The 27954-nt window shown below is 45.5% G+C and overlaps 1 protein-coding gene across 4 annotated transcripts; it reads right to left on the reverse strand.

Moving 5' to 3' along the window:
- Positions 1-55: 55 nt before the first annotated feature.
- Positions 56-26961, reverse strand: BLTP2 (bridge-like lipid transfer protein family member 2). 4 transcript variants are annotated; one of them, XM_079798095.1, is made up of 39 exons: positions 26701-26961; positions 25743-25866; positions 25200-25249; positions 24744-24891; positions 24447-24565; positions 24152-24212; positions 23774-23963; positions 22501-22624; positions 22231-22355; positions 21920-21987; positions 21667-21812; positions 20877-20995; positions 20603-20766; positions 20199-20457; positions 19485-19690; positions 17251-18346; positions 16635-16826; positions 16296-16498; positions 16030-16148; positions 15698-15918; positions 14984-15174; positions 14745-14844; positions 14400-14602; positions 13217-13511; positions 11162-11319; positions 10676-10882; positions 6726-6825; positions 6308-6490; positions 5830-5951; positions 4975-5130; positions 4768-4889; positions 3822-4002; positions 2753-2843; positions 2447-2553; positions 2172-2307; positions 1932-2062; positions 1647-1748; positions 1243-1377; positions 56-818 (listed from the first exon to the last, which is right to left on the reverse strand). In XM_079798095.1, the coding sequence occupies exons 1-39, from the start codon at positions 26766-26768 to the stop codon at positions 636-638; spliced, it is 6705 nt and encodes a 2234-aa protein (XP_079654221.1). In that variant the 5' UTR covers positions 26769-26961; the 3' UTR covers positions 56-635. The 4 variants fall into 4 exon arrangements, 2 of the variants coding, with proteins under 2 accessions (XP_079654221.1, XP_079654220.1); XM_079798094.1 differs by having other exon boundaries at positions 58-818; positions 2447-2557; positions 2757-2843; positions 26701-26960; XR_013815067.1 differs by lacking the exons at positions 56-818; positions 1243-1377; positions 1647-1748 and having other exon boundaries at positions 2172-2323.
- Between the last annotated feature and the right edge of the window lie 993 nt (positions 26962-27954).

The following is a 27954-nucleotide window of genomic DNA, read 5'->3' on the forward strand; positions in this document are numbered from 1 at the left end:
TAAAAAAAAACCAGCATCAAATTTAAAATATATTTTTTCTCTTTAAGTCATTTTCTTACCATTCTCCAGGGCATACCCCAGGGGGACCTATGGCCAGCCCTGGCTCCTGTTGTCATCTCCCCAAGTGAGCTTGGCACAAATTGGGGGAGGGGCTGATTCCCCATAACACTAATACCTCTTTTATACAAGGCAGTGGAATGAGGGACAGATCAGCCCTCTGCCCCCCCAACTTTCTGGCACAGGGGGAGAGCAGTTACACTTAGAGAAATATATATATATTTATATATGTCTATTTATAAAAATTTATCACACTTGATCAGAACTGTCCCCCACCCCTTCAGCTGACCCCAAGGGAACCAGATCCTAGTCCTGGGGCCATTCCCTGGGTCTTGCTCTCTTGACGCCTCTCTGGCCCTCGGCCTGCTGATCAGTGTGAGGTAGAACTCAGCGTTATTATCCGCCATACTCTGCAGAGAACAGGTCAGCTGCTAAAGAGCAGTGTCTTTCTCTGCAGTACCCTGTGGGCTCCTACCAACAAGTCCTGGTGGATAAAGGGAAGTGCCTCCCACCCCACAAGTCCCTGGGGCCGGAGCCAGAGTCAGATCCTGTATTGCAGCCATTCTTGAATTGCCGGATCACTTTCGCCTGCCAAAAATGGACTTCTTGCCAGGGTTCTTGTTGCCCACACTTAAACCGATGAGGAGCCGCGCTTTCTCCTCTTCTTCCTGCTGTTGCATGTTGAGGTCTGATTTAGTTTCTAGCTTTCCCCGGACCTCTGACCCTGTTGCAGGCTTCAGCCTTAGCTTCTCTTTGATTACCTGATAGGTCAGAGAGGAGTAAAAGGGAAGGTAAATATTAGTGGGACAGACAGTCTAAGTCATAGTGAATCAATCAATCAAGATTTATTAAATTTACACACATGCACAATGGATGGAGTCCTTCAAATCCTAAAATGATCTCTGCTTTCAAGAAGCTTACAGTCTAATTAGAGCCATTCTAAACCTGAGTTTGTGTCAGCCCTCAGTTTCCTAAAAAATCAATAGTTAACATATGAAACCATAACCATTCAATTTAATCTTCTGAACAAAGTCATGGAGAGAGCAGGGATAAAAGTTGTTCACTTTATCCACCTGTCCCATCCCAAGGTTGCTTGTTAATACACACTACAATGAAATGCTCCTGAGCAAAGGATCTGCTTTCCAGATCCTGCTAACCAAACAGCCATGAACTCTGCCGGGATACCTGGGCAACCAGGGCTTTGCGGCTGTCCCTTTTGACAGCCATGGCAAAGTCTAGCCATGTCCATGTGTTGTTGTGGTACTCCAGACAGGGCAGCACCAGGTTAAGGTCACCCCAGTCCACACTGTTCTTCTCACCCTGCAAGAGAAGAATGGGGAGGGAAGAGAAAAAGGGAAAAACATATCATATGCCACTTGTAGTCCAAGCCAGTACTTGAATCCAAGTCTAGTAGCAAACTACAGATATTGATTTCCCCTTATCTCAGTCTGACAATGGAAGCAGGGGACACAGATTCATCACCAATGGCCCAACTTCACAAGCTAGACTATCTCCCTGTCTTTAACCTATGATGATCTTATCTGGTTCCCTTCCCACCCTGTTCTAGAAAGTGCTGGAGAGGAGCAGACCTTGTAGCTGACACACAGTGGAACCTGTGGAATCTTTATATAGATGAAGGAGTTGTTCATGGCAGCTCGTTCTTTCATCTTGTCAATATCATCCACAGGGTGCTAGGAAAGGCAAGAAAGTAGCGTGAGCCCCTGAAACCATCTGAAGAAATTTAGGAGCCCCAAACATCTCCATCTCCTTCCATCCCTGGAGTAAATTCAAAGGCAACAGAAGAAATCCCCAGCCAAGCTTAACAGAGTATCCTAGGACTTCCATTTTTCTATCATTAGGGGCATGGCCAATACCTCTGGGGCTTTGCGAAATGACCTTCTGACCCCAGAACTCCGATTCAAGCCCTGCGCCACACCCTTCCCAGGGCCCAGTGCTGCTGCATCATCTGTTGCAATCAGCTGCCGAGGCTTCACCACTGGTATTCCTATGAAAAAGCAAGCACACCAGCTGTTGCCTTCTTTCTGGAGCTTCAGCTCTCTCTGAGGCTGCTATGCTACCCCAGTCTTCTGGAGCACAACCATAAAAGTTCTCACCAGTAGTCACCAGTTTGGACTTATCTTCCTCATCACCAACCTCATCATCTTCCACATTTCGACCAGGAAAGAAAAAGCCCATTATTCTATGGAAGAACTGGTGTGTCAGCTGGATGGTGAGAGGCACCACATTTACCTAAAGAGGAAAAAGGCTGAAGAAGCAATTAAGTTCAGACATCATCCCTCAGTTTACCTACCCCTAACAGCATAATACAATGCACAGATAGCTTTTGACTGCCCTTTATTCCTGGATCTCCAAAGGACTATTTACTAACCTCAAAGTGCTCCTTAACAGATATACCCCCAACAGGGGGCCGGACTTTGCTGAATAGACGGAGAGCTAGCTGTCTTCCAGACTGGCAGGAGCTCTGGGGCCTCAGGACTACCTGTAGGATAGAGTGATAAATCAACCCACAAATCCTCTGCGACTAAAAGGAGAAGCAATAGTCTTGCTAAGATGAGCAAACTTTCTCCATCTCAGATCACCACACTGTTTCCCATAGTGGGTTTATGTGGAAGGGTCATTACAAAAGGCCCGTGTTAGAAAGTATGTGAATAGGCTAGGAATGGGGAAATAAGACTTGCCTTGTAGACAGCATTGGGAAGGAGGTTGTTCATAGTGAACCAGCCCAACTCCAGAAGATGTTCTGCTGTATCATCAGATTTATTCACCTATAAAGAGAGATTACCCCCCAACCCCCAATCCACTATAATAAGCCTTTTCTCAGAAGCTTGCTAGAGAATTGCTACATAACCTATTTGTTTTCAGGTTCTCCATATGCCTAATCCCAACCTTTGATAACTCTTTTGAACTCAAATAATCCCATGTTTTTCACGGGACCTACTGGCCAGGGCACTAAATGCCAGTAGTATTTCCCAGTAACTATGACATTCAAAAATAGTCTAATTCATTCCCAAACATCCTGGAAAGGGGCAGGGTTGGGCAGGAATGAACAATGTCCTCTCCTCTATGCCATGGGTAATTGCAGGAAGCTGAATGCCAGTACAGAATTAAGGTTCTATTTCAAGCAGTACCTCCCTCTGGGCCACATTTCTAGGGATAATCTTATTCACTGAGGGAAACATTTGATCACTCTCATTTATAATTGCATGTATCTAAGGGGAACTCTGCTCATGTTTCATTAGTAACCTTTAATACCATCATTAATCCTATATAATAAAACCCTAATATGCAAATTGACCAAACGGTGGAACAACACACACTGACCACCAGGGGGCAGACACTCAATGCAGGAGCTGCCCCGTGGTGGTCAGTGCACTCCCGCAGGGGGAGCACCCCTCAGCCAGAAGAAGCCAGGCTCACGGCTGGCGAGTACAGTAGCGGCTGGCGAGTACAGCAGTGGTTGCAGGAGCCTCTCCCGCCTCCCCAGCAGCGCTAAGGACCCCTGGGGGATGTCCAACTGCTGGCTTAGGTGAGGGCTTAGGCAAGGGGTCCTGGACTGTGAGAGGACACAGGCTGGGCTGAGGGACCCCCAAACACACACCCAGTGCATGAGTGTAGTGCACTGGGCCTCTAGTAGTTATATAATAACTAGCTCCTTTTTGTTTCTCTTTTTGTGAGTTAGACTCCTAAGATAGGTCAGTGCCTCTCAATACAGCTGCCTTAGTATGATTGTATATACCCAATACCTTGCTATAGAGAAACCGCTGCAGTTCCAGTTCAGCAATTCCTAGCTGTCCATCTTCCTCTGTCAGGCGCCAACGTGCCTGAGCAAAGTAGAACTCAGTGCGACGGACCACACTCACATCTTCCTGCTGCTTTCGCAGCTCCATCTTGTTGGCCTGCTGCAACTGGAAATCCTTAAAACACCTATAAATGGACAGGAGGATCAAAGCCAATACGGGCAATAGCATTTGGGTTGGGGGTGGGGTGGAATGCTTTAGAACAGGCGTCCTCAAACTACGGCCCGCAGGCCACATGCGGGTGTTTTTGCCGTTTTGTTTTTTTACTTCAAAATAAGATATGTGCAGTGTGCATAGGAATTTGTTCATAATTTTTTTTAAACTATAGTCCGGCCCTCCAACGGTCTGAGGGACAGTGAACTGGCCCCCTGTTTAAAGTCTGAGGACCCCTGCTCTAGAATGATGCATGAGATAAACCCAGAGATGGATCTATTCTGGAACAGCTATCCTCTACATTTTTTTTCAAAGTATCGCTTCTCACATCCTGCCATAGGAATGCAAATCCATCTTTCAGTTCTACAGCTTCTTGATAAAGTAATCTCTTTGCATTAATAACCCCTATGATTATATCTATAATTTTGTTCCTTTCTAATCACTTAAAGATACTTTATTTTCAGCTCAGCCGCACAGTATTAAGACCACAAAAGTGATCTTTCCCAACTAGCCTTTTTCTCCTTTCCCAGCAGGTACTCTACTGATGATCCAAAGGAAGGGCTCTCTTGTTCTCAACCTCTTGACTAAGTGCAGTAAGGCTCATCAGGAAGAGATGCCTGAATCTACTACATCAGCCTTTGATAATACTCACTAGATGTGAAGACTATCAGAATATAGGCAAAGAGAAATCGATTCCAGCTGGGGAACTGGAAAAAGGCAGAAAAGTATGTTGTTTCACCTGATGAGGATATTAAGCTCTTCACTTTCAAGCTGTAAATTGGCCTTCTCCTGGTTGAGCTGCAACTGAAGCTTTTGGTTCAGGTCAAGAAGGTTCTCATTCTTGCTGTCATCCTGCAAAGACTAGGGAGCCAGGACAGGAGAAACTGAGAGGAGATCTCCCTCATCTTAGGAGGCCTCCCTGTCCTCACACTGCCCAGGTGATTACCTTCATGATAGAATACATCTGCTTTTCCAACTGCCGTATCTGGGCCACATGCTGCCGCACGGCCTCCTGCAAATGTAATATGCTGCTGCGCTGCTCCTCAGGATTGCTAGAAATCTCGAGCTGGAACCTGACCCGCTGTTTCTTCTCACTATGCTCCTAAAGGAATAGAAAGGGAAATGAACAAGATTTTCTAATAGACAAGTCTTGAAGTAAATTGAAATAGAGAAATGAAAATAAATGAGGATCTCCTCTGGAAAGCTCCCCTTTACCTATTACCATTATTAGTAGCAAGAGTAAGGGGTAGGCCAATGCAGAAGATTTGGTATTGTATATTTCACAGGGTAGGTATGGTGGAAGTGGGGAGCAGTTACAGTTCTTAGAGGTATTTAAATGACTGAATAGAGAACTGACCAAGAAAAACAAGTAGACAAGCTCCACATGAGTCTCAGGGACACTCAGACCTTTCCTAGATAAGTGAAACTTCAACTGCTGCTATTGACTAATAGATGACGTACCAAACACAAGGCCCTTTTTCAGTCTGAAACATGGCTTTTTTTTTTTTAATTTTTAAATATGTTTTTATTGATTTGGGAGAGGGAGAGAGAGAAATATCAATGATAGAATCATTGATTGGCTGCATCCTGCACGCCCCCTACTGGGGATCAAGCCTGCAACCCGGGCATGTGCCCTTGACCAGAATCAAAACTGGGACCCTTCAGTCCACAGGCCGACGCTCAATCCACTGAGCCAAACCGGCTAGGGTGTTCATGGCTTTTCTTAATGGACTCTAAATAAAGCACAAGGTCCGAGTATTCCTGTGAAGATAACTGGCATTCTACAAGGGCCCATGCTCACCTTCCGTTTGGGTTCTACATGGAGCAGCAGGTTGTTGACAATGTCCAGGATCATGGCATACTGAGCTGGATTGGTGGAGATTTCCAGCTCATGATGGATGAGGGTGAAGGTATCCACAGCCCCTAAGTAATTGTTAGCAGCTAAATAAGAGGCTCAAGTTTCTCCTTAAATATCTACCCATGTCCTAAACCATATTTGGAACCACTCCTATTAACCCCATAGAAAGGGCTTGGTGAGAAATGCTCATGGGTAGAAACATGTTTGCTTATTTCAAAATAAAAAAATACCCATTCTTCCCAGTTCCCTCCAAGAATACAGGTTATTCTCTCATAGAAGAATTTACAAAATGTAGAGCCAAGTGAAATGTTAATGTCCAGTGCAGAGTTAGACTTTTAATAACACACTGCCTCAAAACCTCAAATAACTGCTTTCATAAGTTCCTTAGTACCCTCCTAAAAACATTTCAAGCCCTGAATACCTTCATGCTTCTTTAAGAGATCTTCCTTTTCCTGTTTCTCATGAACCTCGGGTGGCTTAATCTGAGTTGCCAGTTCAGGATCAATATCATGGCTGTAACTAATATAGTACATTCGACAGTTGCAGCGTGAAATGATCCGTTGGACTTGCTGGGCTTGTTGTGCCTCAGCTGGTTGGTTCCAATCTGGGAAGAGGTGGGAAAGAGAAAAGAGAAAGACATTCTCAATAGAGGTATTGTAAGAGCCCCCCAGCTAGCTATGTGTGATGCCTAGGGAACTCAAGACACTTGCTTTCAACCTAGCCTAACACAAAATGGTCCTACTACAGCATTAAGAGTATATAAGGAAATCAAGATCCTTTGGGATGCATATCTACTCCTAACCATATAACCATATGATGGGGAAGAGAGGAGAGCTGACCTGTGGTGGTGGTAACCATGCCTCCCACTGCCTGCCCGCTCTCCATCAGCTCTTGCACAGAGTCCAGACTACGTTGCCGGTGCTCCTCGATATTCTTCACCTGAAGACAGAGATACATGCACCTTTAACTCCTGGGAATCAGTACCTTGTCTGGCCAACTAGGTCAGAGATCTCCATGATACAAATAGTTACATTATCTATCTAGATTTCCACTTCCTGGAATAACTTGAAAGATCTCCCAGTGTAGAAGACATGTATGTCTCTCTCTTGACCCAAACCATCCAAATTCTGAGTTACATGCACATTTTGCAAGGCCCACAGGCCTCAGGCCAGAAAAACAAGCTAGGTTAAAATAAAATTATGTCCTACCTCACACCCATTAGGATGGCTAATTATAAAAAAATAGAAAAGAAAAAAAACAAGTGTTGGCAAGATTGTCCAGAAATTAGAACACTTATGCACCATTGGTGGGAATGTAATGGTATAACCACTGTGGAAAAGAGTATGGTAGTTCCTCAAAAAATTAAAAATAGAATTCCAATACAATCCAGTAATATACCCAAAAGAACTGAAAGCAGGATCTTGAAGATATACTGTATACATTGTTGTTGTTAATCCTCACCCAAAGATACTTCTTCCATTGATTTTCAGGAGAGTGGAAGGGGGCAGGGGGAGAGAAACATTGATTGGCTGCCTCCCGTATGCACCCAACTAGGGCCAGGGATTGAACCTGCATGCCAGGTACATGCCCTTGCTTGACTAGGAATCAAACCCAAAACCCTTCAGTGTTCAGGCTGATGCTCGGCTCAAAGGTATATTTGTACACCCATGTCCATAGCAGCATTATTCACAATAGCTAAAAGATGGAAGCAACCCAAGTGTCTATCAGTGGATGAATAAGCAATATATTGTATTTACATACAATGGAACAATATTCATCCTTAAAAAGGAAATTCTGACACATGCTATAACATGGGTGAACCTTGAGAACAATATACTAAGTGAAATAAACCAGTCACACACACAAAAATACTGTATGACTCCACTTACATGAGGCACTTAAGAGTAGTTAAAATCAAAGAGGTCAATGGACGGGGGGGGGGGGGGGGGGGGCGGGGGAGGAGGGACATATGCAATACTTTCAAAAATAAGGGGGGAAAAAAAGAGTAGTTAAAATCAGAGACAGAAAGTAGAACGGTTGTTGCCAAGGTCTGGGGAAAAGGGAAGGTGAGGAGTTATTAACAGATATAGTTTTTTGTTTTGTTTTTAATCCTCACCTGAGGACATGCTTAGAGAGAGGAAGGGGGGGTGGGGAGAAACATTGATTGACTGCCTTCCATATGGGCCCTAATCAGGGATCGAACCCGAAACCCAGGTATGTGTCCCGAGAGGGAATCAAATGGCAACCTTTTGGTGCAAAGGACAACGCTCAACCAACTGAGCCACTCCAGCCAGGCAATAGGTACAGAGTTTCAGTTTTATAAGACAAACAGAGTTATAAAGATAGATTGTGGCCCTAACCAGTTTGGCTCAGTGGATAGAGCGTCGGCCTGCGGACTCAGGGGTCCCAGGTTCGATTCCGGTCAAGGGCATGTGCCTTGGTTGCGGGCACATGCCCAGTGGGGAGTGTGCAGGAGGCAGCTGATTGATGTTTCTCTCTCATCGATGTTTCTAGCTCTCTGTCCCTCTCCCTTCCTCTCTGTATAAAAAATCAATAAAATATATTAAAAAAAAAGAAAAAGATGGATTTTGGTAATGGTTGTATAACATTATAAATGTATTTAATACCACTGAAAATAAATTTTATGTTAATGTGTGTTTTATCACAACTTAAAAAGTTGGGGGGAAAATCAAATCATGTCATGAGTAAAATTCTCATCAAAGACTAAATTTCCCACCCATTTTGGTATTCATGTTTTTGTGTTCTTGCTGTTTTCTGTCTTCAGACAAATCACGCTGACACTATTGCCATCGGGGAAAGGAACTGAATTATTTTGACTCTCTGCCTAGCTGAAGTCAAACTGAATAATAGAATGAGTGATATAAACCATAAGCAGATCTGTCAAGTCACACAAAAATTTATATAGTAAAAGCAAGATCAAAGGCCCTCTCTCATCTAAACCAAGGACATTCCGATCTAATATTAACATCACATCCTGAGGGGGAAAAGAAGGGTTCACTTGCAAAAGAAGGCATACCTAAAAGCAGCAGAGGCTCAGAAAATGCCAGGTTGGTAAAGCTTGCATAGCTCATGCTGTGTGAATAGTTAACACCTTCTGTGCCTACCTTCTGAGACTACTGGTAAAGAGCACTGCTTGCCTGAACTACAGCTGTAATATATTGGCATGTCCTCTCATATTATCAATAACCTGACCCTTACTTGGCTTGACATCTGATGAAATGCTTTCTACTTCTTATAATAATTATACTAGAGGTTTCCTGGATTGAGCCCTAAGGTCACTAGAGGAAGAAGCAGTAGCCAAGGAGAAAGAAGGGATAAGCTTTAACCCCAATGAACAGAATAGCAAAAGATGTTATCACATTGGTCCTTATCAGACATGGCTAGATCTAGTAACTCACTGGGTGTACCACGCCCAGCACAACGTGAACACTTAACTCCCGTTAAATAAGTAATGACAATGCAGAATATTGACTAGGTACATCTCATAACCATTAAATTTCCCAATAATAATATTATATCCTAGAAATTATAGTACAAATTTTACCAAGAAGCTGAAAAGGAAATTTACAGCCACTGCTCACAATCTTACCATCTAACAAAAAGATTATCTTACACATACCTCCCCAGACATACTGACCAAAAAAAGACTTTTCCATCTGAATGAAGCTTTATATTTTTCAAAATATTTTCTCATTTAATCCTTTCAACAATCTTGTTAAGATGAAGTATTAGAATTCCATTTTACAAATAAAGGTGACTTGCTTAAGGCTACTATCATGGCAAAGCTGGCATTAGAACTCTCATAATCTGACTCCCAGACAAGTAGCCTTTCTAATCAAACTTATTGCCTTGCTTAAAGAACCACTCAGTCATCTTCATTAAGAGTGATCAGAGCCCTAACCAGTCTGGCTCAGTGGATAGAGCATCGGCCCACGGTCCCTCCCTGGCCCAGTTGTGCACTGGTGGGGTCCCTCGGCCTGGCCTGCACCCTCTTGCAATCCGGGACACCTCGGGGGATTTCAGAGAGCTGCAGGCCAGGCCAAGGGACCCCACCAGTGCACAAATCCATGCACCAGGCCTCTAGTGTGTGTGTGTGTGTGTGTGTGTGTGTGTGTGTGTGTGTCTTTTTATTTATTTATTTTTTTAAATAGAGTGATCAGAGAAAAGACAGAGCTTATCTAAAATTCTGACTTACACCCAAGCCAGCTCAGTGAAAGAGCATCGACCTGCAGAGTGAAGGGTCTTGGGTTTGAATCCAGTGAAGGGCACATGCCTGGGTTGCGGGCTCAGTCCCGAGTAGGGGGCGTGCAGGAGGCAGCCTATTGGTGATTCTCTCTCATCATTGATATTTCTATCTCTCTCTCCCTTTCCCTCTCTAAAAAAATAAATTTAAAAAAATCCTACTTCTAAAAAAATAAAATTCTGACTTACTGCCTGTTTTCAAGCTGCCTGCTGATTAGTATGATATTATTAATGGGGTCAATAAACTTTTCAAAAGTAAAAGAAGTTCCAACCCATTTTATTCTAGTGTTGGGCAATGAGAATTTCTCTTGCAATGAAAAGAACAGCATGAGATTAAAAAAAAAAAAATAAAAATCTGTGTATTCACGGACACAGACCAGAGCTACAGTTCCTACATTAAGGTGTTATCATTCTTCTGCTAAGCTGGTAGCAATATGTACTGTCAAGATTCTTGTAATTATTCTGCTGGAAGGGGCCAATTATGGAAAAAGGGATGTAATGGGCCTTCCCAGCCCTGCTGACTAACCTCTAACCAGAGCTGTCGGCCATCCTGCTCAGTGGGGCTGCTTTCCGTGGTGGCAAAGTACTGCATGCCATCCAGCAGGCAAGTCCAGGATGTCTTTTGCTTCAATGTATCACCATACCAAGCTGGATGATGTTGACACTGCAGCAGCTGGGCTTTAGCAGCAGACACGATGACACAACCTTCTGTCTCTGCTCCACGAAGAACCATCTATATCAGAGACAGAAGCAGAGTCATAGCACCACAGCCACCAAGAAAGATGAGATTAGTTAGAGAATTGTACCAATAACTGCTGCCGGGTCTAATTCTGGCCTACTGAGTGAACTCTACTGGCTTTTAGATATCGTAGTAAGTGGTTATCCCTGATACCTGCTGGAAGGAATAATTTTTTGGAGTTCTATTCACCCATTCTTATTTAGAGGTAGGGGAAGGTAAACACATGATTATGACCTAACCCAGTGTCCAAGTGCTCTGGTAAAGAGATGATACCTGGCAGTTGACCAGCTCAATTAGGCAGTTTCGGTTATATATATCATCCGTCTGGCAGGCAGCAATGCCACACAACTGGTCACTCACACCTGACTCATCTTCTGTGAACACTACAAACCTATCTGTCTCTTCAATCAGCTTCTGCAACATGTAGGCACCTGGCAGAGAAATAGGAAGCGGGAAAAATCACAGTTTCAAAGGGATAACATCCAAACCGATCTTGCTTCAATTTCTCTAGCTAGGCAAGGGCTAGGACGTATTCTCCCTAATCTGCAACTCCAGCCCACCCCACTCCACCCACTGGCCCCTGAGGGTAAAATAAGGGTTGTCATTTCATTTCCCCCTAACTTTTAATAAAAATAACAGATTCCCAGAGAAACTATGTAAAGTGGCAGCATTTTTTTCTCTTAGGCATATCCACCTCTAGATTAGGATCTCCACTGCCCCCCATTTTGCTCCTTTATTTTTAATTTCAAATTATTTGAAATGCTGTTTGTCAACCACTCCTTTCCACGTGAAACCCCTCTCTTGCCATCAGTGCTATTGTGTTCTAGCCTCTCCTTCCCCAGGTCTTAGAAATAAGTATCTCCTAAGGCAGTGGTTCTCAACCTTTCTAATGCCGCAACCCTTTAATACAGTTCATGTTGTGGTGACCCCCAACCATAAAATTATTTTCGTTGCTACTTCATAACTGTAATTTTGCTACTGTTATGAATCGTAAATATCTGTGGGTCGAGACAGGTTGAGAACCGCTAGCAGGGTCGCCTAAGACCATTGGAAAACACAGATATTTACATTACGATTCATAACTTCCCTGAGTGCATTCCTTCCTTCACTCCAGGCAAGAACAACTTCCATATTCTTTAATTTCTTTCTTGTGGCATTTCATCTTGTTCTTAAAACACACCATGAACTTGCATCTGTCTGTACTTGTTATTCCCTCTCCCTAAAAATGCCCTTCTCTCCTCTTTCTTCACCTGTCAAAACTCTTACTAATCTTCTTTAAAATATATTTTTATTGATTTCAGAGAGGAAGGGAGAGGGAGAGATAGAAATATCAATGATGAGAATCTTTGATCGGCTGTCTCCTGCATAGGTCATAGGTCAACGCTCAACCCCTGAGATGGATATTAAAAGATGAGTAAGCCCACCCAGCGTGGCTCAAGGGTTGAGCGTCCACCTATGAACCAAGAGGTCACGGTTCAATTCCTGGTCAGGGCACATGCCGGGGTTGCTGGCTTAACCCCCAGTGGGGGGCATGCAGGAGGCAGCCGATCAAAGATTCTCTCTCATCATTGATGTTTCTATCTCTCCTTCTCCCTTCCTTTCTGAAATCAATAAAAATATATAAATATATATTTTAAAAGGACCCATCTTCATTATCATCTTCACCGTGAAGGCTTTCTTGACTTCCTTATGCTGATTTAAATACTTTCTTCTTGAACATTCTTACAAAGCATTTTCATAATGAAATGATAATTTGCATATCTTTATATCTACTAGTTTCTAAGATTCCTCCCATCTTTGTATCCCTAAGGTTTAGGGTCATGTCTGGTATATTATAAACCTTCAATAAAACTAAAATGAATCTATGAATAAATGAGTGATTGAGTGAATGAATAAACTAATCTTAGCTCATCCAGATATGACAACTTGTTAAGGAACATAGACTGTTATTCATTCTATATCTATCACTGAACCCAGCACAGTGCTCTGTGCCTGTTAAGTACTCAATAAATATTTGACTGAACAAAATAATTCTCTAATTCTTTGCTTCTTTCCCTTATTCATCCTGTGTTGGCCCCACCATTTCTTCCTGATCCTCCTGCTTGCCATAGGACCAGACCCTTTTATGCCCTATATCAATGCTATGTTAAGACTTGGGTGGCCTGATATAGAAAAATAATGGTTTCATCGCTACACCTAGATAGAACCAGCCATGATTTAGCGCTTTTCAAACTCCTGTCCAAGCCAAAATGAGGCATGCAGCCCGCCCCATGGGCCGTGAGTCTGACATGCTTGTTCTAAACCTAACCCAATGGAGTCCTATCTTACCTCCTGATGACCCCTTATCAGGCTGTCCGCTAAAGCTTGGACTGCTGACAGGAGGTGGAGCTGGAGCACTGGTTGGGACACTCTGCTTTGGCTTTTTGGCTGGCATCTGGGGATCAATCTTTAACCCCTTCAGGGCTTCAGTAGAGAGATTTCGTTTGAGTACAGCTGCCTTTTTGTAGCCATCATATAAACCAAAGGCAATGTCCCGATTAGTGGTTGTCCAGGAAGCCCGTAAATCTACCAAGTGCAGCTGGTGTGTATGAAAGGCAGGGTCCCCAACTCGAGTAGAGAGCTCCTAAGAAACAGGAAGAGAACCTCTGGGTAGCATGGAAATCCCCACCATTTCTCCTGGACCACAAATGCAAAAATAAGAAAACAATCCTGTTGAATAAAATACCTGTTCTGGGGGAGATAAGAAGGCCCTGGAGAAAGATAAGGGGGGGGGGGGGGGGGAGGCCCGGAGGAAGAAAAACTAAGTGGTTTTAGCATGTACATTAGATATATCCACTGTATTTTAAATGACTCAGAATTTCAACTTAAAATTCTTTCTTAATTCGGGGTTGGGGGAACAAATAAAGTGCTAGGGAATGTTGTACTCTATTTCCTGAAGGGCAAGAGACTATTCTTAGAAGAGAGAGAAAAGTAATCTTCAAAAAGAGTGATGCTGATACAGCTGATTCAAGTGAGTGTATGATAGAGTAATGACATATATGCTTGGAATATAGTTAGGAACATTACCAGGGACTTAGTCTAAAATGTATTGCTATAGACTGAATTGCACCCCCACCCCCAAATTTATATTTTGAGACCATAATCCCCAATGTGATGATATTTGGAGATGGGGCCTATAGGAGGTAATTAGGTTTAGATTAGGTCATGAAAGTGAGGCCCTCATGATGGGATTTGTGCCCAGAGAGCTTGAAATATCAGAGAGCTTGTACTCTTTTTGTGCCATGTGAAGACACAGAGAGAAGGCAGCCATCTACAAGCCAGGAGGAGAGCCCTCACCAGAACCTGACCATGCTAGCACCGTGATCTTAGACTTCTCAGCTCCCAGAATTGTGGGAAATAAATTAGTACTGTTTAAGCCACTCAGTCTATGGTATTTTGTTATGGTAGCCTGAGCAGACTAAGACAAGTACTGATACAAATAAGGTAGTAAAGAGACTGTTTCAGGCGGTACCTCCTCTGCTGTGCGATTGCTATGCCGTTGGTAGGTGAGGGAGGACAGGCTCAGTAGGTGGGTCTTTGTTACCAAGGGATCAAGGCAGTGATCAGCACTCTCTTCAGTGGGTGAGGCCATCAGATGAACAGTCACCTGACTTAAGTCACTAACCATCTGGGTCACACTCCAGTCAGAGATGAGGCGCCGCATCACTGTGCCCGCTGAGGAAAGGAGGCATACAGAGTCCATGCAGACCAGCACAGAAGAATAGTGTGGGACAGAAAGAGAGAAAAGGAAGGGAATTGAGAAAGCAAAAAAGGACAAGGAATAGATTAGGAGAAATAAAGGGCTTGTTTACCTTACCTTGAGGTATAAGCCGCTGAGTTCCCCGAGTGAAGACATGACCCTGACTGCACTCAATCTGGATACCCCGCTGCTGAGCAAATGAGGCCCAATAATGCACCTGATAACAAGAGAACTTAACACTGAATGAAGAATGGCACTGGAGAGATGATTAAGAGACCAGGAAAGAAAAAAAAAAACAAGTAAACAATGAAAGGGGAACAGAACTGAAGATGTCAGCAGGGATGTCAGAGCCTGACCTGTAGCTGGGGAAAGAGTGCAGTAAAGGAAAGCTGCTTGTAGTGCTGGCCAAGTTTCTTCTTGCCGGGTTTCAGGTTATTGAAGAGCTTTCCCCTACAGATAGGCCTTGTGACACTAGTCCAAGTTGCCCAGAAGTTTTGCATCCAGCGCAGGGTACTACTATATAGCAGAATTCGGGGCTGGGATATTGCTGCAAAGGAAAGGATAGACATTTCCTGGCTACAGTTAAAACACAGAGATGAATCGAAATCCTTCCTCAGCTCAAGTTCTAGATTAAAAAACCCAAACAGCACTCAGCCTCACACTAAATATCCTCAACACCCTCTCTTTTAATTTTATTGATTTCAGAGAGCAAGGGAGAGGGAGAGGGAGAGAGAAACATCAATGATGAGAGATAATCACCTGTTCAACATCCATGTGCCTACTGGGGATCGAGCCCGCAATTGGGCATGTGCCCTTGATTGGAATCGAACCTGGGACTCTTTAGTCTGCAGGCCGATCTCTATCCACTGAGCCAAACCAAGACGGGGCAACACCCTCTCTTTTCAAAGATCCAACTTCTTTGCTTTCAGCAACCCTCTTCGAAAAGGTGCTAACCCCAATCCTCCCTTGCCCTTTCCCTATTCCCTTCCCAGAAGACTGAACTGAAGTCCTCAGTGTCAAAGCCCACCTTCCCAGCTCTTCCTCCCCATTGTCCCAGACCCAAGCCTCACTCCCACTGTGCCGAGTCAGATCCATCTTGATGGAGAGATTGAGGTTCTCAGAGCGGAAGGCCCGGTAGGAGTCATGGAGCTGGCCCAAGGGCACCTCAGGCAGAAATTCTGGGGCCCGAAGAGTGACGCCATGGTGATCATGGGGGTTCCCGTGGCATAGCCACTGAAGGTCCAGTGTCATGCAGAGGTCAGGCAGGTGCAGAAAGCAGCAGTCATCATACCTGCCTCACAACAATCCCAATTTTCAGTGCCCCAGTCACTTGTAGACTCCTGGCTCTTCCCCACTCCCTCCACCCTGAGTCCTGTTAAAGCCCCACTATCTCTCCACTCACTTAGAGGCTGTTCTCACGTTGACATCCAAGTCACCCTTGAACACAAACTGCCCAGGTTTCCAGTGAAATGACAGGTGGCTCCACTCCCAGTGCATATTCTCAGTTGTGTTGTATGGATCCTATAACCACCCCCAAAAACTTGGGTGAGACATGGATAAGAATATCACCCTCATCTCCCAAATCAGTACCTTTCTCTCTTCCCCCAAATGCTGTACAAGCCCCAACCATACCATCCTAATAAGAAAACCACTCATCTGAACCCTCACCTCAGTAGCCAGCTGGTGCAGGTTCGCCTGTTCAACATCCATGTGCCAGTCCCCATGGAACAGAAGACGGCTCTTGTCCCACCATGGCAAGGGTGGGCTGGGGTCTGCTGAGGGCTTTGTCAAGAGGTCCACAGACTGGCCAATCAGTGTCCAGGCTGGATCCCAGCATGGGCCCCATACCACTGTGTACTGGAAGATTTCCGCTGGGATAGAGGGGCAAGGGGTACAGGTTGTTACACAACTTCATCCCTCTCCTCTTCCTTCACGGCAGAAGGGCCTCAGCGCATCTTCTACCCCAGCCATCACAACATCCCAAACCAACTGCCCTCCTCTACTCACAGCGGAAGTCGTGGTAGAACTTGAGTGGGGGCATGTTCCTCTCTACTACCACATTACCCCATGGTAGCCCCAAGTGCAGGATTTGACGCCGACGGGAGCAAGGCTGACCACTCTGTTCTGTGCCCACAAGTCGACCTATCAGCCGCCAGTCACGGATCTCAAACAGGTACCGGGGGTAGTCTCTTATCCGAACTGTTATAAGAAAGATACACACTGGCTATTCAGGGGACGGTGTCAGCATACTCAGGCATTTTCCCCCCTGCCACTACTTTTACCCACCTATTTTACAAATTCAACTGAGAAAAAAACAACCTAGTAGATGGCAGAAAAGCTGAAAAAGGCCATTGAGACCCTGAACAGATGGTGAGAGGAATAACACAGATCTAAGAGCCACACTAACCCTGAAGATTACTGAGTTAGTTGTTCCTGTAAGTTAGACTAGTAGTTTCAGGGTGAAATTCAGGAACAAAGAAAGGTATGAAGAGCCCACACCCATCCCACTCCACCCATCCAAAAACAGCCACAGTTCCCAATATAACCAAGCTTCTCTGTAATCACTCAAAGAGCTCCTTGGAGCTCCAAGGGCAAACACCAGGCTCTGCAAATAAAGACTTACCCAGAAAAGTCTTGACACTGCACTTGAGCATACGACACCACTGAATAACATTATCTACTCCCTCAGCAGGAAAAGGGCTGCCTGGATCAAGCTCTCGAACCTGCTCTATCACACGTTCAGGCCCATGGAAGGAGGCATCTGCCAGAGCCACCAGCTCTAGCCCTACCACGCTCCAAGTGAGCAATGCCCGGCGCATGGGTGTGTTGCCATAGAGTCGACGGGAGCGCTGGATGTAGATTTCAATGTTTTTGTGTTCCAAAGAGGCATAGAGCTCCTCAATTTTGCGGGCTGGCAATAACTCCCCATGCTGTTTCCGAAGGGCAGCCACTTTGGCATCCAGCAGCTGCAATCTTTTGGCACTCTCCTTACTTTCATCCTTCATCAGTTCATAATTATCTCGAAGTTTCACCTCAAAAATGTCATCCAGAAAAACCCATGAGAAGTGCTGAACTTTCAAAAGTAGATCAGGTGGGAGTGGGGCAGGGCTTGGAGAGGCCTGAGCATGAGTTCCTCCTCGATGGAGCCCCTTAAGCCATTTCTGGACTCCCACAGCCTCATCCAGAGTTTGAGAAAAATCATACTGATAAGGAAACTCCACTGAAACTGAGCCGAGGGAGAGGAGCCAAACACGGTTCCGGAGGGTCTGCAGCACAGGCAAGGGGTTCCGGTGGAGGATCATCTCCTCTAGCTCAGGCAGCAGCTGCACCTCCACCTCCTTGAAGTTGAAAATGCTATTGCCATCAAAGCCAGCAGCCAGCTCTGGGCAGTAAGCCTGAAATGAACCTCCATGCCGGCTCAGTGACACACTTTCTGCAGCCAGTGTAATGAACTTGTCCTCGGCTACAAAAGCAGTCAGCTTGGCTGTGCTCACCTCTAATGTCAGGTTTAGCAGCCGCTTTGAGGGAGATGGTTCGGGAGGTTGGCCTTCTCGCTCAGAAGTGGGCCCTGGAGTCTCTAGTTCAAGGAGTGGAACAGTCTCAGGAAAGAGAGTGGCTCTTAATAAGTCTCGGCACTGCAGGGTGGCCAGGATATGCTGGTACAGGTACATGTGATCTGGGGGGCTCCAGAGTAAAGTAAGCCCTGGACCACACTGAACCTTTAGGAAGAAAAAAGGATCTGTCAATTACCATGTCCCAGAACAGAAGATATGACAGGGGTTATTATACATGCATATATGACCCAAGAACCATCTCCACCTAGAAGTCTTTCCTGAGTAACCACATTAATTACGTAGTCCCTTGCCGTGTTCTTAGCACTTAAGAGCACTCACACTAAAGTTCTCCTCAACTGGATTCTAAGCTGTCTGAGAGTAGAGGCCATGTGTTTTAATTATTTGGCACCTACCAAGGTATATCCAGTACATACAGCACATACTCATTAAACCATTTGACTTTATGTTTCTGCTCATAAGTTATCTTTCAATAACTGCCACACTGTATCATAATCACTGCAACAATCAATTTGAAAATGTTTCATGCACATTTTTACTAAATTCTAGTATAAAAAGTAATGAACACACAAATCAATACAGCAAACTAACTTATGTGAAAGTATGCCTCAAAGAAGGGAGCAGCTTGAAAAATAAAATTGGTTCCGAGGATCTAAGTGGGCAGAGGAAATTTAAATTCCAGAACAGAAAAATTCCTTTGAGTTCCAGCCTCTGAAAAGGAAACTCTTCAGTTTCCAAAGGAAGTTGAAGTCTAACAAACAGGAAGCTATCCCACTCTCCTCCTAAGAGGGTCCCAAGTCCATCTAATACCCTGAGAGAAAGGTATTGAAAAGCCTCTGAAAACTTACCAGCACTTCCATCTTCCAGCCTTTGGATGAGCTGAGAGCTTCAGCAACATGACACAAGATTATGATCTTTAAAAAGCCCCTTATTTTTCAGAGCTATGCACCAAAATATTTACAGTGGATATTATGTATCTGCTTCAAAATAGTCCCAGAGCCAGAGGGCAGGAACAATTGGTGGAAGTGTAGATGAAATAAGTTGGTCATAAGCTGCTAATTATTGAAGCTGGGAACGAATACACGAAAGTCCACATAGTCTCTCTAGTTTTACATATACTTTAAATTTTATAAGGAAGAGTTAAAAATGTTTAGAACAAGCCAGGAAAGAAGAACACAAGGTGCTGTGTTTCTCACAGATGAGTTTTACATGACTCAAAAGACTGGGAAATGCTCTAAGTCTAAGGAAAACCCAACGTGATTCAACCTCCCCACAGAAGCATTACCTCTAGAGAGCGGATGCTGTTGTGATAGGTGATGGAGAGCATGGAGAGGCTGAGCACTGGAGCAGGGATGTCAGGAGCTTTGCAACAGGGCTGCATCTTCTCTGTAACTGACTTCACCAGTGCAAGCACAAGTCCTTGAATACCCACAGTGGAGGTTTCAGCACTTCCCAGGACAGTCAGTGTGTCTAGTCGGACCTCTGAAGCACCTAACATCCAGAAACCATGCCAGCCTTGATTCTCAGCTCTCTAATGGCAACTTCAGTCCTCACTCTCCTTTGTTATTCTCTCCACTCTAGTTCTCTTTATTCCCCATACCTCCCTAACTTCGTTTCTCATGTTTAAGGGAAAATTTCCCTTTCCCATCTTAACCTAAATATCTGGCAAGGCCAAAGAAGTTCCCTAACTCCTACAAATTGCCCAGAAATACAACAGTTACTAATCACACAAGGAAAAAAAGAAAACAAACAAATACTACATGCATCTCATTCTCTTGATCAGACATCAAGGCTGTCTTTTTCTTACATATCTTGCTTAATACTTGCCTTTTATAAGCCCTTAAGAAATATCAAGAAGCCTAATTCCAGCATTTCATCCTCTAATTCAGAAAAATTCCAAATAATAAGCTCCATTAAATTAGAAGGAACAGATTGAATCTGCATAATGTGCTTAGGTTATAAACTACCCACTTTGGTATAAACTCCCTGTCCTACTTACCAACGAGGGCAGAAAGGGTGAATAAGTTCATGTCCTCCACCTTCAAGTCCACCTTCCACAGTAATGACACAGACTCCCCGAATGAAGATTCCCTAGACACTGCTGACTTCCCAGATTGTGGGCCCATCAAGGATAAGATCCGAGAGAGACATTGGGCACAGGTGTCTGATGTTTCTACCTGCAGTCCTCGGATGGTACAATCAAGAAAGAGGGTATCCGACTGGGTGCTGGACAGGCTAAGAGGCTGGTTATAGCTACCCTGGAAAAGAAGCAGAGGGACTCCATTAGGAGCATGCAGACACACAGTTCTGTAATGCCCTAATGCATTGCCTGCTGCCAAAAAGGTGCTACATGCTCTAAAGCAGGGCAGGATGAGGAACCTGCGTGGGCCCCTGTTCACCTACCTGTAGTGTGAAAGAGTCCAGGACAAGTGCCTCACCCCAAACATGCATATTGGGTGGGTGGGGTGCCCGCTGAATGTGAGAGTCACTGCCCACCCGCCAGCAAAGGTGGTCCACAGTTAGGATGCCCCGTTGATGGATACTCTGGGGCCGCAGATGTTGATAATCTAAACAAAGAAGGCAGGAGAGAGGCATTCTATGGAGCCACTGTGACCATCAATTGGGTCCAGCTCCACTAATGAACAGGTCTTGTTCCTTTTACATCCCAGAGCCTTACCCAGAGAGATGGAATTGAATCCCAAGGCAAAGGGCGGTGTATCTCCAAGCTGAATGGAAATGTTGACATTGGAGATGGAAGTGCTAAAGATGATGGGAGCCAGAATTTGGGGGAAAGTTCTGTATAGGGATAAGACATCATTGTTTGATAAAGAAAGAATTGCAGCTTCCTATCATGGAAGCTCTCAAAAATCAGCGTGAGTTTTGTTGTGATTTTTAGGTACGGATGCAACTAGAAAATAAAAAACCAAGCTAGTCAGTTCATTGTTACTCCCAACAGTTAATCTGCAGGAATGCCAGAAAGATATTAGGTTGAAACATATGAAACTGCCATTTCATAGGTCATATATGGTGAACATCAGCATATCACAGAATTCAAACTTCTACAAGCAAGGAGTATCACTTCTAAACTATTAACCTTAAAGTTTTCTATGCAACACAATGCAAGCACTACACAAAGAGAGATATGGCACTGCTAATATGACCTGTCACTTATCATCTGAGGCAGACAAGATACTGTTCATCACTTAAGTTCGGTTTAGCAAACATTTATTTTGTATAAGGTACTGTGCTACGAGGTACTGAGGACATAAAAAAGAGGGCATCATCTTACCATTTAAAGAGCCTAATCTAATGGGGAAGATATATAAAATAGGATTGTTACTGAGACTAGGACATTGAAACTGAAATTTAGAAAGATCAAACAGTCAAATACGTATTACACATAAGACACCACTTTAAACCAAAATAATCCATCTGATGAAATGGTAATTGGAAAAGATTGCACTGACCTTTTTTTCCTTTGCTTAAGAACAGATGAACTAGACCCTTGGGTCTCAAGTGCTAGCATGTGCATCCAGTGAGAGAATTCTTGGTGCCGGTAATGAATAATACAAGTGTTCAAAACCAGAGAGGCTGAGAGGTCAATGGTAGTCACCTAAAAAAGAGAACACCAGAACTATGAACTTGGGTTTTATCTCAAAAGGCAATGATGTAGGAAGAGAACAGAGAAAGGAGTAATTCTTGGTACCACAGTCATCATACCTGCACACTAGCCTTGAGGGAGTTGAGGCAGACAATGCGCTGGCGGCTCTGGGACAGCAACAACCCATCTGTAAGGGCAGAGGACAGATCAGAGAACACTGGGAGCAAAAGGTAAAACTAGGAGAGTATCAGAGACAGGCAAGGAGTTAAACAGGTTGTCACCAACACTCAAGAGCTGGGGCTATTTTCTCTCAGTATGGTTTCCTCCTCCCACTCCCCACTGATCTTAAATTAAGAAGACCATGTGGCGCGTGGCAGAAAAGAGTGTCTGTCCTCCCATTCTCTCTCAGTTCCGGAATCCCCACCCAAACCTTTTAGTAGGAGTTCAGTGCTCATCTGTGCCATATCAGAGTTTGCTGTGAAGCTACGAAGGGGCAGCTGATCCTCATCACGGTGGTACAGGAACTGCAACAGCTTCAGCGTCCAATTCAGATGCCTGAGCCAGAAACAGACTCTAATTCAGAAATATGTGGAATTCCCATTATCCGCATAGACAAGCTCAGTGCAGCTACTTGCTGCATATACCCTGCATATAGCTCCAACTATCACTCTCTACACTTCTGTGGCAGAAGAGATCTCACCTCTTTTGACTATTCATGGACAGCACCACACTTGTGATATCCATTTTCACCTTCACCTGGTCTGGCAGCTGCTGAAGGAGGTAGAGGCCAGGCAGAGTTGACTCAGCCACGTTTTTTGTCACGTCTGAAAACATGAATGAATACAAAAGCCATCAATCCTTAACACCCTCAAGTCTCAAAAAATGCCCTGTCCTCTTTGACCAAAAGCTTCTATATAAAATAGACTAAGCAAATGCCCGATCTTAGGCTAAAAGGCAAATATCCCAGAGATTCAGGAATGTGCTGTAATTCGTTCCCCAGAGTCTAAAAAATAGTATGGGGAACAGATTGGTATAATAGAAAGAATATGGACTTAGGGTTAAATAATTTAAACCCATGTTTAATATCAGTTAGCTGTGTGACGTGTCAAAATACCTATCTAGTGGCTCTTCCTCCCAGGAGCATGCCCGAGTCTTTCCCCTTCTCTCTCCTAAGCTCCAAGGACCCCCTAATTTTGCCTCTGTCATTTGTTTCCTGAGCCCATTTCTTCTACTGCTCACTTCTACCTCTGTGACTTTCTAAATAAACTTTCTCTTATAATTTAGAAAGGAAAAAATCTCTAATTTTCCTAGGCTTCAGTGTTCTCATTGGTGCAATGCTGAGGATTTAGTGAGAGAACATATATAAAGCACATAGTACAGGTCTAATCCTATATAATAAAGAGGTAATATGCAAATTGACCATCATGTCCTCACAAGATGGCTGCCTATGACCAGGCTGGCAGGGGGGTGAGGGACAACCAAAGCACTGAACAAGCAGGCTGCATGGGGCAACCAGGCCGGCAGGGGGGTTAGTGAGGGATGACCAAAGCACTGAACAAGCAGGCTGCGTGGGTGACCAGGCCGGCAGGAGGGCCGTGAGGGGCGACCAGGTCAGCAGGGGGGGCAGTTAGGGGCGACTGGGCAGGCAGGCAGATGAGCGATTAGGAGCCAGTGGTCCAAGATTTCGAGGGGTCCCAGATTGGAGAGGGTGCAGGCTGGGCTGAGGGAACCACACCCCCCCACCCCCCATGCACAAATTTTGTGCACCGGGCCTCTAGTTTATGATGATTACCCACTAAACATTGGTTCTTTTACCCACCACAAGCAAATGTCCTATTTCCTCTATCCTCAGGATCCGAGGCCAAGGTGACTAACAAATCACACCTAAATGAGTAGTGAGACCACTATTTTTTTCTACTTCCAAAATAACCTGAGAACAGGGCAGCCAAGAAGCTCACTGACTGGGGCTTTACCTGAACCGGGAATAGGCTTAGGTGCCAGGCTTGAGCCCTGGTGCAGCAGCTGACTATGGAAGAGGCCCTCGTGCAGTTCAGCATGGAGTGTCCACACATCCACACTAATTGCCTTCAGTTGCCGACTCGTGATGCCCACCTCTAGACACAGCTTTAGGGCCAGTGAGAGCTCTGCTAGGCAGGTGTCCTCCTGCAGAAAGAATAAGCTGCTAAGGTATGTATGTGTAGGGAGTCTGGGAGTTTGGGGTCAAAAATTCAGTGGTCTGGAATACTACCTTGAGAGAAGCCCATAAAGACACAGAATCTGTGGGGTAAGCCCTAAGCTCCTCCTTAGGACCAGAAGGAAACAAGGCATCTGAAGGACCATGGCATACTCACCAACTGGCCACTCTTTAGAACTTTGCTGTTGATCTGACTTAGGCTCACCTCACATTTTAGCCTGAGAAAGGAAAAAAATTAAAAGCACTTGGCCCCTTTCCTCAGCATTTACCTTCAATCAAGCTTTGTTGGCTGGAAGGGTCAAGGCAAGCAGAAGTGCCTAATCTCAGCCTCTCCTCAAATTGCACAGAATAAGAACTTGACACTTTGATAAGAAGGCCCAGGCATCCACCCACCCTGAAACAACTGTAAGGCAAGAATGGGCCTACTAGACCCTTTTCTACCCAGACTTTACCTTTTCCCATCACTATCCAAAAGAAAGCTGCTTTCTCTGATCTGAACGTGCCACAAGGACTCAGAGGTAGCTACCTTGAGAACCATGATGTTTATAGAATCTACATGAATGGAGAATAGCTGGAAGGAAGAAACAAAGAACAGTAATTAATGTCAAGGCACTTCCCCTTCTTTCTAACAGAAAGAGAGTAAAAGACAGCTCTTAGTATCATGCCCCCCAAGAGTAGAAAAATCCACCCATGATTCCAAAGCCAGTCATTCCCAGTACAGTGCAAGAAAAAGGGAGAAGTCGTCTCACCTGACAGATGATCTTCAATAAGGCTGGGCTGAAGGACAGCTCTTTTTGTTGCACTCCTGTGCTCTGGGAGAATGGAGCAAACAGGCCAGAAACCTTCTGTAGGTCAGTTCTGATACGCACTTCTCCAAAGCACAATGCCACATAGCGCCTGCCCAGAAGAGAAACCTCACTGCCATCAGGCCCATCCCTTCCATAGCAGTCTCTTTCCCTCCCTCACATTCACTCTCCCATCCCCCCTAAAAATGTAGCTCAAAAGAAAAAAAGAAAAGTAACTCAAATCTGGAGGATAGTCTCATAGTAATTACCAATATCTGTCTCACTAGAGATAATAGCTTCCAGGAGACATCAAGCCAAGAACCCACGTCCCTTCTTTGAGGCCTATGTAGAAGAATCTCACTCTACAAACCCCAATCCCAAATACTCCCCAAAGGAAGAGTGAGGATATAGGGTACTCACGGCAGATCATGGCTAAGGAGTTTGCTGGAAATCCACAGGCTATCAATTTCCTAAAACATCATGGAAGAAAGCTTTGTACATTAGCCGCTAGGTAAGACTTGAGCAGCTTGACAAGTCAGGAAAGGTTCTAAGAAGAGGCGGAAGTGCTATAGCCCTTCCACTAATTATTCTCCATCCATTTCTACTGGCTTCTCTCCGCCACACTATATCCTGCTCCTCACAAGGATGTTTGTATTTCTCTTGTATGGATAGGTTGCCCTGTTTCCCCTCTTAAATTAGAACAGTAAGCTCTTCTATTTCCTGTTATCTTTGTTCTGTGCTTTACCTTTGTATCGTCCTTATGTGCCCTGGACACTGTGCCTAAGAAGCATTTTTAACCGAACAACTTACATCAATCCTAGCATTCCCAAACAAAGATCATCTTGGCAAAGGGGTGACAAGACTGGGATAACTAGGGAAGCCGCCCAGAATTTATTAAAAAGAAAGAAGTTGAAATTAAGCTGGATCAACACCTCCAGACCCGGGGAATTCCGCAGCACTCACCACTGTTTGCTGGTGCTGCTGAAACTTAAGACTGACATTCTGGATCCAAAAAAAGGAGCCAATCTTTAGCTCTGCCTGCAGCTTCCGCTGACACCACTTGGTGACCCACCGGACCACAAGCCACCTGCAGGAAAAATCCCTGTGAGTTCATAGGACCCTCTCCCAATTATGGCGTCCCTTACCCCTTGCTGATCCTAGAAGCCCTTGCAAAGGGTCAAATCCTGAAGCTGAGTCTTCTGGGCAACTCTCCAGTCTCCTAAAACACTGCTCTACCATATACATTGAGCCACAATGATCAGAACTGTAGCCCCAGACTGTCCCCTCCACCCAGATGTAATCAGACAAATTAAACTCCACCTTCTAAGTTTGGAGACTAAGAAAGCAACCCCTCAAATCTTTAGGAACCCCAGAGGTAGAGAGAAGAGGCCTCAACAGGAGTCGAGGTACCGGCAGCCCTGTCAGATGTGCCATCACATACTCCCCCCCAAAGGGTCTCTGTCTTCACCCTGCAGACAGATGTCCGCAAGAAGGCACTGTGGGGTCACTCGCGGCCAGCTCAAAGGCTGCTCTCCCCAGGGCGGTCAGACCTGTTCTGGCTTCCCAGGGCGAGGCTGCAGGTGCCTTTGCGTTCGGAGAAAGGGGCACTCCGGGCGTGTAGAGGGGTCAAGGGAGACCACGAGCCGGCACCCCTCCTCACACACACACCCCGATTCAGCTCCCAGCCTCGGCATCTCCTCAGGCCTCGCCGCTCCCTTAGTCTTCCTCAATCCCAGCGGCTCCTCACCAGCTCCAGACCCAGCGCCCCCGCTCGACCCCTCCCTCGTCGCCGCCCGCCATAGCCCGCGCACCGTCCCCTCTAGCCCTCTCCTCCCTCTATCTCCCCCTCCCGCGCACCCCTTCCTAAGTCTCTCTTCCTCCCACTCCTACCCCCCTCCCCGCCGAAGCCGGATCCCCTCACCGGCCTAGGAAGAGGGTGAACAGAGTAACCAAGAGCAAGGCCAACAGCGCGGCGAAGAACAGGGGCATTACGGCCCCGGCCCTGGCCCTGGCCCCGGCCCGGCCTGGCTCCGGCCCCCGCCCAGCCGGGCGCCCCCTCCGGCTCCCCGCAGCTCCGCCGTGGGCCGACCAGCCGCGTTCACAGGAACAGCAACGGGACCAGGAAGCGTTGGCGCGCGTGCGCCACGCCCCTCGCAGCCCGCCAGCCAGCAGCGGTCTCGTTACCCCGCCCCGTGCGCGCTCTCCGGCGGGGCCGACCGGCTGCAAGCCCGAAGTGAAGGCGTGGCTCGGGAAAGAGAGCGCTGGGGAATGGACTTCGTAGGGACTGATACAAACGCCCCACCCCGGACGCACCCTTCGATGCCCGGAAATGCGGAGCCACGGACTTGCGTGGGGTCGGAGTCTGAACAGTTCCCTGGTTTGCAGTGGATCTGGCCGGCAGCAGAGTTCCATTTACAAAGCACTTTCCTTGTGATAGTTATAGAGCTGGCTTGACCACTTAGGGTCTGGACCGAGGATACTGCAGAAGTTACACCTCTGAGTCTTACGAAGTAGCTCTCCTGTCTTATTCAAGAGCCTTGTCTGAAAATCGCTGAGAAAACCAAGAGGTAATTAATTACAAGGCCTCAAAGGAATGTGTTTAATTCACTAAGGAATGACTTTTTAATTCATTCATTGTATGAATGCTTTTCTAGTCAGTTAATACAGGGTGTCCCAGCCCTAGCCGGTGTGGCTCAATGGTTGGAGCGTGGGCCTCATAGGAAGGTCCCGGTTCAATTCCTGGTCAAGGGCACCTACCAGGGTTAGGGTTCCATCCCGCCCCAGTCAGGGGGCCAACAGGAGGCAACCAATGAATGTGTCTTTCTCTCGCATTGATATTTCTCCCATGCACTCTCTCTGAAAATCAATGGGGGGAGGGAGGGAGGGAGGTTGTATGTAAAATATAGGATGTACCAAAAAAAATGTATACACACTTTGAATGATTATAATGTCAGTGTTTATTAACATACAGTTCATTTTCAAAATTTAAAAGAACCTACAGAAATGAATAGTTATTTTTGTCAATGCCTTTTTGCAAACTGATGACTGTTCCGGTCCAGGTACTGATAACACAAAGCAATAGTATTTCAAACATCAAGAATCATTTCCTGCCCTAACTGGTTTGGCTCAGTGGATAGAGCGTCGGCCTGAGGACTGAGGGGTCCCAGGTTCGATT

The sequence above is a fragment of the Cnephaeus nilssonii genome, assembly GCF_951640355.1.
Source record: "Cnephaeus nilssonii genome assembly, chromosome: 19".
Taxonomy (NCBI): domain Eukaryota; kingdom Metazoa; phylum Chordata; class Mammalia; order Chiroptera; family Vespertilionidae; genus Cnephaeus; species Cnephaeus nilssonii.